General features: G+C 36.6%; 1 protein-coding gene and 1 long non-coding RNA gene across 5 annotated transcripts in view; one reads left to right on the top strand and one right to left on the bottom strand.

Moving 5' to 3' along the window:
* The window catches only part of ITGA6 (integrin subunit alpha 6), a 43,889-nt gene continuing 32,196 nt past the window's right edge, over positions 1 to 11,693 (bottom strand). For 3 of the 4 annotated variants that reach the window (XM_068195887.1, XM_068195888.1, XM_068195885.1), the window contains 13 exons: positions 11,421 to 11,570; positions 10,567 to 10,682; positions 9,478 to 9,667; positions 9,309 to 9,392; positions 9,023 to 9,102; positions 8,790 to 8,867; positions 8,587 to 8,689; positions 7,451 to 7,624; positions 6,357 to 6,455; positions 5,869 to 5,979; positions 5,687 to 5,785; positions 5,236 to 5,361; positions 1 to 2,084 (listed from right to left, as the gene is read on the bottom strand). In XM_068195887.1, coding sequence (XP_068051988.1) covers positions 1,926 to 2,084; positions 5,236 to 5,361; positions 5,687 to 5,785; positions 5,869 to 5,979; positions 6,357 to 6,455; positions 7,451 to 7,624; positions 8,587 to 8,689; positions 8,790 to 8,867; positions 9,023 to 9,102; positions 9,309 to 9,392; positions 9,478 to 9,667; positions 10,567 to 10,682; positions 11,421 to 11,570 — 1,569 coding nt within the window. In that variant the 3' untranslated portion in view covers positions 1 to 1,925. Of the gene's footprint in view, positions 2,085 to 3,666; positions 3,797 to 5,235; positions 5,362 to 5,686; positions 5,786 to 5,868; positions 5,980 to 6,356; positions 6,456 to 7,450; positions 7,625 to 8,586; positions 8,690 to 8,789; positions 8,868 to 9,022; positions 9,103 to 9,308; positions 9,393 to 9,477; positions 9,668 to 10,566; positions 10,683 to 11,420; positions 11,571 to 11,693 lie in introns of all 4 variants that reach the window. The other variant, XM_068195886.1, reaches the window with a different exon arrangement.
* Positions 2,037 to 11,693, top strand: part of LOC137477149 (uncharacterized) — a 34,153-nt gene continuing 24,496 nt past the window's right edge. The window contains exon 1 of the long non-coding RNA XR_011000826.1: positions 2,037 to 2,180. This is a non-coding gene — a long non-coding RNA (uncharacterized lncRNA). The remainder of the gene's footprint in view (positions 2,181 to 11,693) is intronic.

Genomic DNA, 11,693 nt, shown 5'->3' with positions numbered 1-11,693 from the left:
TTTAATTTAAAAAAAATTTATTTCACACTTCTATACAAATATCCACAGGTAATTTCTAATCATGGAATGATGTAGCATTCTTAGATGGTATAACAAAAGTTTGAGATAAAAATATACCAATGGCATGACTTATTTTTCAAGAACTTTAACACTGCTAAGACATTCATGTTCTTAGATGAGGGCCACAATCTGATTTTATACTCAGGGGTATTTCTCAAGCTTCTTAGCCCCTGATTAGCCTGGCTTCTGGTGCTGCTGAGCCTTTAAGCAAATAAACTAGGATTCTAAAAGCTCACAAATTGGGTAACATCTGAATTAATATGTAAGCATTCATAAAGTCAGGGTCATAACATACTGAGATTATCTAGTTTAATAGACTCATCTTAGTTAACACTATAAGGTAACTTTTTAGGTGACCACACCTTCCAAGAAGGTACATTCAAAATTAGCAGTAAAAATAAGATATTTGACAACTGTCCTCCTAGCAGGTTTTTACCCTATGAGGGGAAGAAGTACCAAGAGGTTTTTGCATAGTTCATAGTAGAAGCAATTAAACATGCATACTTTCTGAGCAGAATTTTGTTTCACCTGGAATACACAACTGTGAGCTAAATCTTTGTTCCTAAATAGTACCAAGGCTTTAGAATATGGGTAAAAAAGTAAACTCTTTAAATCATTCTCTCAGTTGTGTTACAATAACCAGATTCCTAATAACATGGTTCTACTTTTATCAACATTCAGGTACTCAAGATGATTCAGTAGTCTCAACGTGGATCAGCTCAATCCTGACAGTCAAGGTAAGTAAGGCATCTATAGCCTCCAAGTGCTATACAACAGTTGCAGTAGTCAAGGCCTTTTGCCAACCAGGAAGTCCTTATGAAGCTGGAGAGAGGTTTCCAAAGGACTTTTCACTTTCTTGTAGTGAGTATAAAATGGTATCTAAAACTCTACTTCACTTTGGTGTCCAAATTGTTAAACAATCCATAGTAATATACAAATCATGTTACAGGACCTGATGTTACAAACATCAGGAGAAGAAAGCACCCATAGACATCATTTGCATAAATATTTACATTTTAGAAAGCATTGGCACCTTCAGTGATTTATTAAAATGCAGCGAAAGCCTCAGGTCTCATATTTTGAAGTTCAAACAGAAACACAAAAACCAGAACAGTGGATTTAAAAAGTCAGTAGTCTTCAGCCTACCAGTTAGTCAAAGACAATGATTTATAATAAAAATAAATACAAAAATGACTAATATATATATACAGAAAGTACATCTAATATTCAAGCCTCTCTTAAAAAAAAAACCAAAACCTGTTTATATTTATTGTGAGCAAGAATCACACAATCTGATCTTAAAAAAAAAAGAACCCAAAATCAAGCAACATGACCCATTGCACATGTAATTTAAGATGATGCTTTTTGTTGAGCCCTAACTACTGCAGCAGGCAAAGGTTATGACTAAAGCAGACTTACAGCTCTTCAGTTATACTTGAACAAAGTGTGCTAAGGCCACTGTGTGTTTATAAAGCACTGTGCATTGAGGGAACAATGGAGAACTCATCTTGTCCTTAATCATGCATGCCTTAAATAGCAAGGAAGAAAGTCAGCATCGCAGGAGAATCAAAAGGTCTGCAGTAGTGGTTTTGCTTATTTTGCAGAAAAGACCCCCACATCAGCATAATATTATCTGAAGTGTGGGTTAGATTTAAGGTGGATGAAGAGGCAGTGTGGAAATTAAGTAAGCCAGATGAAGTCTGTTGAAGCCATTTTAACTGTGCAAATAAAAGCCTCAATATAAGTAGTAATATCTACAATCAAATGGTGAATGTCCTTAGTGTTCACAGGTCTAACTTCATCAGTATTCCTTTAATGAAAACCTTACCCTCTATCTGAACTTTGTGGATAAACAACATTTTTGCCTAAGAATAACTTTCATTTTCATTCCATTTGGTGAACCACTGTTTTGTCTCAAGGTCTTGGCTTTTCCCATCTTTGATCTGTCGCTCCTCTTTTCGAATTCTTACAGCGTGATAGCGGGGGACGCTGTCTTCGTACCTGGAACGCCGGAAGAACCCGCACTGCACAAGGAAGGAAAAGAACAGTTTAGGTGTAAGTTGCTGCCAAAGTACTACAACTGTAGAGGCAGTAAATTCTTTTTTCACACAAATACACAGGTAAGAAAACTGAAAACAGAAGTATGTAGGCCAAAAATGTAACATATTTAGCTGTAAAAATGTGAGCCAAGAGGTCTGAATTAGCTGTTTAGCAGCAGTTAAAGATAAAGGGCATGCTCCGACTATCCATGGTAATCAAATACCTTAAAAAGATTCCCTCCAATACAAAGCTGTTCAATCATCTAATGAGGACATTTACTGCTACACACAGGAAAGCTGCTTCTCCTGAATCAAAGGTAGGTATGTACTTCAGTGTCTTCCTGTATGATGACACGATTTACCCTTAAGAACCTACAGAAAGATTTCCAGAACATTCAAAAAAAGTTACCCTAAGGGCCTTGGTTTTCAAAGCACCATTTCCATTTCAGTCACCTGAACTAACTACACATATGCTGTATTAGAAACATGAGTCTTGCTTGCCATGGGAAGTCACCCTGGATGAAACCTGTAACAGCTTATTTGTGCTCTGCAGTTTTTTATTCAAAGCCACTGTAAAAACTGATTTTGAATATTGAGGCATGGACTAAAATTGATTTCCAAAACAAAAGGGAGCTATGGCCACAATATACAAAGATAATTACTTGTACACACTCTGCTTTACATCCTTATGGATCAAGATTCAGGTTAAGAGACATTGTGCCATCCAGCTGTCATTAGATACTGCTCGGGGTAAGAACATGTTAAAGTGAGCAAGCTTTTTTCCATGGTATTTAAGGGTGCTGTATTTTTTGGTTCTGTTTGGTCCATGGTTTGGGGTTTTTTTAATATTAGAACTTAGATACAACTGAATTTTAAAAAATTACAGTGAGCAAAGACCAATTCTTTGGCCATCTCATAGTTTCATTAAACACTGTTTTGAAATAATTCATAAAGAATTCCTCCCCACTCCCTCATCCCAAGAATATTTATGGATACAATGTACATGCACATAATATCTTAAGTGGAATAAAGGCTGCTGGAAGCAATAAATCATCATGCATCTTGTAACTTCAGCAAAGTGTGTTCCTAGAGAAGTACACCTTAGAACTCAAGTAAAACAGATGTGAGACCTGCAATAAATTCTCATTATGGAAACTCTTCTCTGATGTAAGCAACATGTACAGCATGCACTAAAGGTTAGTAAAGCAAATTTATGTATTGTTGCTGTAGTCTTATCTTTGCATCTTAACTCTACAGTGTTGATTCCCATCTTGCAAGCTTAAAGACTTATTTGTAATGTTAAAGCATAAATTAAAAAAAAATACTGAAGCCTGTTGCAACAGCTCACCATGTTTTTTAAAAAATAAATAAGAAGCATTTTAGACCAATGTAAACCTCTGTGTGTTCACATGCACCAAAAGCTGAAAATCTATCAACAGAAGGAGCAAGCAAGGATGATAGCTTGAAATCCAAAAGTTAATAGAACTTATGCAGAAAAAGCTTCACAGTTAGCCACTGCAACCATAGCATGTGCCACAGCTAGAAATTAAAAAATATCATCAGTTACCAATTACAGAAGTAGATCAGTACTATGCATCAGAAGTAAGTCTCTCTTTATCAGATGGCTGAGTATGGATCTCAGCCTTGTGATATGTGGCATCGTAATGATCTTTCTTATTTCTCTTGAAGAAACCACACTACAAGGAAGCAAGGTATTTAGTCATTTTTTGTGGACTGGAAGAAGTCAAACCTGTTAAAACTGACTTAAGTCTGTCACCTGTCTTCCCATTATCCCTTCACAGGCCAAAGAAACAAAAAGAAAAAAGTCACAGTCACAAGAACTCAGCTGTTTCTAGATCTATACAATAACAGAATAAAATAACCTGAGTTATTAACAAAGTAACCTGAGAATTATTATTTCAGAGGCATTTTGATAAGTTTGTAGAGAATATGTTTGGGTTTTTTTAAGAAAAGCTACAATAAAGTATGCCCATAGCAAGTGAAGGTGGCTATGAAGCCCAGAAAGAAGCCCATACAGAAACCTGTTTGTGGACTAGTGCACAGGACAGACAAAACCACAGGGTGTAGAACAAAGCCAGTTATTGCTCTGACCCCTTCAATACAAGCTTTTGTCTTAAACCAATGATGTATCTGTCTTTCCAGTACGACGTTTGTCCTTCATAGAACAGCACAGTCTGTGTCATCAAAAACAGCGTTTTTCACTGGGTGTGCATGTCAAAAATGTTTGTTATTTTCATGCACAGTAAAACCACTAGTAGTTAGAACGTAAAAGCCCACCCAGTATTCATTCATCAGGAGTATTTACAGGAGCAGCTGGGCATTTTTCAGAAAATAAGGAAATCAGAACTATTCTATGGGAAGTAACATGCAGCAAATAGCTCCTCAAAGCTAACTGCTGCAGTTTCACTGGAAAAAAAGTGACAGAGAGGCTATTCTTCACCTCCTCTTCCTAAATAACCTTCTGCTATCCTGTAACAGCAAATACTAACTGCCTACACCTATAAAAACTAAGAATAAAAGGATTGCTCTGTTATACTTGGGTCCACAAATAATTGTCATTTTTACAATGGTCATTAGAAAAACGATACCTGATTTTTTTCTTTTTGCGAATAGTTAACCATTTGTTATACCTCTTTATGTATTTAAGGTTTCTAATATAAAAAAGCAGTAACAAGAAATTCACCAGCATACATGGCTACGTATTAATACTGTGCTTTTGGTTATTTTCAACTACAATCAATTTAATGGTTTTTCTGATGTTATGAGAACAGCGCCCTACTAAAGCATTTGTAAATAGCTCACATGAAGTTTTACACCTCACTGCAGAGGCTCCCAATGGTTCTATCTATCTGCATCAAACTATGGCCTCTGAACACTTGTCTCAAGTTTCATCTGGAGCTCAAAACACTTCCTTTTGAGGATCTGAAAACAGAAACATTATGTGACAAGTCTGCCTGTACAACCATTTTCACTCCAAGTGTTGCAAAACTGAGAAAGTGATAGTGTATGATTTGTGCAGTTTTGCCACATTTTGAGTCCCAAATACTTAATTAGTTTGCTGTCTTGTCAGTTACAGACCAGAAAATAAAAAATAACCAGATTCATAAAAGCTCACCTTCCATAGTAAGAATACCAACAGTGCGAGCATGAGTATTCCAGCAAGGATAGCCACTGCAATGATCCACCACGGAACTCCTGTATAAAGGGCTACTGGTTTTGCAGGAAATACAGTAACACGCACCTATGGGACAGAAAATGTGCAGGTGGAAGGAGTATTTTAGAAGGTACATGTTTAATTAGAAAGCTGCAATTTATATAGTCTTACCTCTCCTCTAACAAGATGTCTTCTACCAAATGCTTTTGAAGTTCCCACTGGTATCATTTGAATATGGTAATGAATTTTTTCAACTCCATTAAAAGGTAGAAATTATCAGTAATTCAGAACTCAGTTAAAAAGTTAAACTTTTAGCTAGTTTTGTTTTAAATTTGTTGCATTCCTGGTCTTTGGAGATAAGGTAGAACAACCACAACCATAATATGTAGTTAGCATTAAACACTGAACCTACCTGAGCAACTTCATTTGTGAGTTTAACATTCTTAGCTGCAGCAGGAACACTGATAGAAGCCCTAACAAGAATGTCAAGGTAATTCATTTTGGAGTATTCCTGTTCCAAAATAAAACATGAATATTAGACACAGAACAGGGAAGAACTCTGACCTTTCAAAAAGGGCAGGTAAGAGGACTTACCTCTAAGAAGGTGCTGTTCCACAGCCTGGAACGCAGCACAATAGATGCCTTGCTGTCTAAACCCTTCAGAGGACACTTTATATCCACACAGCGTGCATTCGAATTGCAGCTCTGCAATTACAGATTTCTACATGTAAATAAGATCACATCTTCACAGATTGTTTAAACCTAACCCCAAGATTAAAAATTTTATTATATGCATCATACCTATATGCAAGACCACCATCTGTTTGTACTAACAGCAATGGGGAAATACAATGAAGATGTTATTACTTGATTATTTTAAGGTAAGTAACTATGCAGATATTCTTTCCTAGTTCTTCCTCAGAGTAGATAATCTAAATGTTCGAATTTTAAAAGCATCAATATTTGGATGTAAGATAAAAAGAAGGGAAAGAATTTCTTTCACTCTGCCAAACTCAGAAAAGCCCTCTTTTGAGTGCCAAAGGAGGTATCTGACAGGAATACAGCTGTTGCAATATCCTTACCAAGGTTTTATACTTTCTTTCTGAGAATAAAGAAAATGCCTGGCTGTCTGTAATCTGCTTCTCTGCAACTTCACGCTTCCTCCTTGAGTTATGGGATTCCTACGAGGAAAAAAAAGTAAAATCTAGAAAGCAGTTTATCATATGAATCTATTCATTCATACAAGCAGAGAAACTAGAGCTCAGTGTTTTCTTCTTCCAAAATCAGCACATGACTGACAGCATTCTATATCCCTACTTACCTACATTTATTTGAGATTACTGAAAGAAAGGCCAACAGACTATTTTTTTAATAGGGCAAGTGGAGGTTTATATTTATAAAGCTTTCAATGCTATTTCCATTTTTATTTCTAGATAAATGGTATTAATGATACTCTGCTAAAATTATAAGAATGTGCTACGGTCAGAAGATGCAGGTTTTTTAAACTGTATATTAATTACACTCACTGCAAGTTATATTAACGAATATAGTGATCTGACAAAAACAGAAAACAGGTTTATGTGCCTGCAGTTTTAATGCTGGAAAATAAAAACACCTCCCATATAATCTTAAGATTATATGAAGAAGAAAAAAATGCGACTGAAGTTTTAGGAAAAAGATTTTGCTAGATAGGCACAATACAGGGCTATGAAAATTGCTTTTTATTATATTTGTTGTAAATAAATAAATTTAAGTTCAAGCCCCCTCTCTTCAGAAAAGAACATGGACTGCCCTTAGGCTAGGCTGGGAAGATATTTAGTTATTGTTTTTTGAGTAAGAACTCAGATGTTTTTATTACTGAGCAGTTTTCAATAATACTGATAAAATTTGTTAGAACAGTCAGCAGTTTCATCCTGTATAAGAGCCTATGACAGCAGTGCCCATTGCAAAAACAGTCATGGTGACATAGCACCTATCCTTTAGCATATCAGCCTCATTAGCTGCTATGAAGTCTCCTGATAGGCTTATTCACTGATATACCGGTCATGTATTGTGCTCGTGAGCTGCTTAAGATAAAATGTAACTCCTTCTAGAGGCAAGCTCTCATGCCTTACTCTCACTTGCTGTGGGGTGCTTTCATGTTGTACCAATTCACCAGCAAAAGACTGTACCATACCGCAACATGCAAACTGTTGATTTCATTCTCAGGTTGACAGTAGACTTTTTCCAAGCCTTTGGAGTCTATTTTCATCAAATAAAGCAGCCATTTGCCATTACTAATTTCTTTCGGCCACTGGATGTCCAAGGAAGCAGTACCAAATGTTTTCAGCGGTCTGCCCAAGTTAGTTACCTGTTAAAATAAACATTCTTTGAACTGTGAAATACTTTTCAGAGGGATTTTCTTCCTGAAAACATTATTGACTTGGACAAGCTTTAAGCACACAGCTAACAGGAAATTTAGATCAGATCAGTCAAAATAGTACAAAGCATATACTAAACTGGCACACTTGGGGAGCAAAGTAAACACACTGAAGGATTAGAATGCCCTACCATGAACTTTTAGTTGTTTTCTAGAAATTAATCTTCATGTGAAACAACAACTCAAATTTAGAGTTAACAAATCAATTAGTTGCGTAACTGAGGCAAACTGCAAGTTTCTGAGGAACTCTTGACACAGACATCAAGCTCTTCTCTTGTAAGTCTTAAAGTTTATTCCCAACCTCTTTTTTTATTTTTTTAGTGTTACTAATCATGCTAGCGAATTTTAAATCAGATATTTTACTTGCTGCTGCTATAATACATGGACCACGTAAAGAAAGAAGTAAAGGACTGACAGAGATGGACTTTAGCCTCCTCCTTGCTGTATTATGCAGAAGACCAAGACAGTGGAGTAAGCTCACACATTCAGAGGGGCTCTCGCAGCACCTCCTTGTGCTGGCTCTGTGATCAGCCCGCTCTTGCTGCCTGTGTGCACCAGCCAACGCCTGGGCAGGCCCCAGGCAGGTTCTGCTTTAACTTTGTTCCCTCCCTGCAGGGACTTTTTATGACGTAAAACTGAATGTGCATGAACTGCTCCAAAAAAAAAGGTGTGCAAGCAGCCTCAGGCCACTTCCTTAGAATACGATCGTAAAATATCAAGGCCTAAAGAAGCTTTAGCCTACAGTCAGACTGTATGTTCTGAACAGGAAGCCAGGATTTGGGACAAAGAAAGCAAATTTCATTATAGCAACTTTTCCAAGTATTCATATGCATAAAGCAAGAAGCTGTGCATTTGATTAAAAGCAGCTGTTGGCATTAGTCTAAATTACTCACTCTGAATTCATACTCTATGAGGTTTCCAATGTCATCTTCAGATTTCATTGCACTCTCACCAATGATGTTACCTCCAAAGTATACCTGAGAAGGCTTAGCAACTCTGTTCAGGTGGGGGTGGGAAAGGAGAATAATCAGATTTTGATGAGTCTGAAGCACAACTGCCCCCAGATCCCCCAATCTGTCATGCTATCAACACCTACCCAGTGAGGGATAAAAGCAATTCAAGAACCACTTTAGCGCTGGCTGTAATTGGAGTCAAATTAACTTGAGTGCTTGTTCTACAATGAAGAGAAAACAATGGTGTTTATTTTACAAATGTAGTGGGTTTCTCTCTACTAGTAAATTACTTCTGTGAATCAAACAAATCAGTTCAGAATGTTTACAACTGTATATCAAAGCAAAGTGCAGGTGCATGCACATGAAGAAAACTTACGTTTCCAGCTTCAGGTTAATGTCTAAGTCTGTTGTATCAACATTAACCTTAGTAGTACTTAAGATCAGAAAAAAGGTTACCTAAACAAGAAAGAAGATAATGAAATACATGAGCTCTTTATAAGATATATTGATACATTACATTTTATAGAAAATTTCAGTATTAAATTCTAGAGTTAAAAAGACAGATCCAAATTAAATTTCCAGTTGCGACACACAGGAACTTTGGATGACTGCAGTTAGTCAGAATGAGATTTTACAACTCGACTAAAGTAAGTGCAACTTACATTAGAATTTCTTTTGAAAGGATTTCCAAGTTCACACTCTGCTTGAGAACCATTTTGGTTAGCACCACATGTTAGCTGTTTTTCCTGATTAAACAGAACACATGTACAAGTAAAAATATGCTGGAAACATTTTAAATTTTTCAGTATTTTTTCTCTTAAAAATACTTACAGGATAACCCCTCATCTCTCTGAATGCAGAGTATGTCAGACTGTCTGGAAAAGTTGCAATTAGTTTAGCTTCATATGCATCTTCACCATCTTTTTGTGGATTTTTTATATCAGATGGATTGTTTGTCACTGTTATTTCCAGGGCAATATCTTTTTGGTCTTTCAGAACAAGCACCGGCATGCCATTTTCACTACAGAAACAGAAAGTACAGGGTTTCTGCGCATTACAAAAACAAATGTGTATGCAAGTTTGCTTCTTGTAATTGTTTATCCAAATACAATTTCCTCTTATTAGGAGAGAATTATAGTAAAACTATGAACATGCATAGTCATAGGATTTTCCCCCACACCAGTATTTCATCTGACAGTAGTGAAGAGGACAGAAGAGGATGATAAATCCCTCAATTAATCAGGAGTTTATAGTACTTCTGAACCAGCACTTGCATCTGACTCATGTAGTAATGAATTGTCTCCAAATTCATCTACTGACCTGCTTTAATCTTGTAAAGTATACATGGGTTTGGCTTCCGAGTGTGGCACTCGCTGCTAAAAATGTCTGACTGCTGCAGTGAATAAACATTTGTTTGTTTGTCTGTTTTACCCCCGGCTCCAATTTCACTGGCTGTCCAGGAACGAGGGCTGCAGCAGGGTGCTGGACATGTGTTAAAATTAAATCATCACTGCACTTCTCTGTAATGACTTTTCTTGGGCTATGAGACCATACTCTATCAAGCTCTCATACACTCAAGTGTCATCTGCAAAATAATTAACCGTGTCATACAATAAACTACTGCAAGGCTGGTTTAGAATGTCATTTCTCCAGCTGTTAAATTTTTTGGGTTATTTTTCCCTTTAGCCCACCCCTGCACTATTGCAGCCACTTAGTATCCATTCAACTCTGAACCACTTTTCTTCTCAAGCTCTTCCCCTCTGCCCCCATTCCTCACCCTGACAAATCAATACTATTACCAAGTGCTGTGTCTGCCATACACAGAAAAAAGCTGCTCTCTTTCCCAAAATCCTGTCCTAAAAGTTCTTTTAAGGACTTGTTAATAATTTGAACTTTAGAAGTGTATTAATCGAGACTTACAGTGGTAAATAAGTAAACCTGTCTTCATTTCCCTCTCTCGTACAAAACCGGTACTGGAGCTTAAGATTGCTGTGACATTCATTGTCTTCTCCACATCCTTCTTTTAAGAACTCCACCTAAATAAAACCAAACCAATTTTACCGCCTAACACACAATAGTAGCTTAAAATCAGATTTCTGAAGCACACTGAATAAAGCATCTACATGGAACTCACAAGGCACTTTCCTGGACAGAGTTCAGATTTTAACCTGACTTAATTCTTGCCTGTTGAGTTTTGCTTTGTGAGATACAGCCCTTGATGCTGGTAGTTTAGAACTTTAAATGTGACTAAAAAGCAGAGTTGGATAATTCTAAATGAGAGGTACACTTCTTATGAGAAAATACATCTTAAAGTCTGATTCTTCAATAAGCATTGAGGAAATGAGAATCTAAAATGGAGATATTCCCTCCCTTCTATGTCACTGCTGCAGTCACTGCTCAAATGCCATTCCAGCATCCTAACAGTGGATGAATTAAGAGTGTCCATTATCTTGTTATGCTTCCACAAATGTTCCCAGCAGGAGACAATGAATTTCTATTTTTAATCAAAAGTACATTTCCTCCTAAACTTACTGGGGAGAGGGAAGAAACTGAGGAGCTATACCATCTTCACTTTTGTTGCAGAAGAACCCAGTACATAGTTCCTAAATGCTGTAACAAGTTCAGAACAAAAGATAAAATAATAATCCAATAGTTACATGTCCAGTGCCACCCCAGTTATTTCCTTTGGACATAAATTCGTTTTCTACAGTCTTTAAAATTAAGTTATTTGTAGAAGTACAGATTTTTATGAACATGTGGTATCAAAGGCTTACTTTTGTGGTCTCTGTTTCAGATTCATTTGAATTCAGAATGGGTATAAGATCTGGAAGTGCGCTTTCTTTTCTCTTGGATGGTGACTCCAGGCCAGCAATTTTAACACTGACTGATATTGGAATGGGACGTAGTTTATCTTTAATTTTTTCCTGTTAAAATATTTTAAATTGCATCATTAGTGTACAGTGCAGAGAAGAAAAAAACAACACGAAGATAAGCTTTTGTTACTGTATATAAATTCAGCATTTTCTAAACATGCAGGAAACACAAAG

The sequence above is a fragment of the Anomalospiza imberbis genome, chromosome 7 (assembly GCF_031753505.1).
Source record: "Anomalospiza imberbis isolate Cuckoo-Finch-1a 21T00152 chromosome 7, ASM3175350v1, whole genome shotgun sequence".
Taxonomy (NCBI): domain Eukaryota; kingdom Metazoa; phylum Chordata; class Aves; order Passeriformes; family Viduidae; genus Anomalospiza; species Anomalospiza imberbis.
The sequence above is the reverse complement of the archived record's forward strand: the minus strand, read 5'-3'. Positions and strand labels throughout refer to the sequence as shown.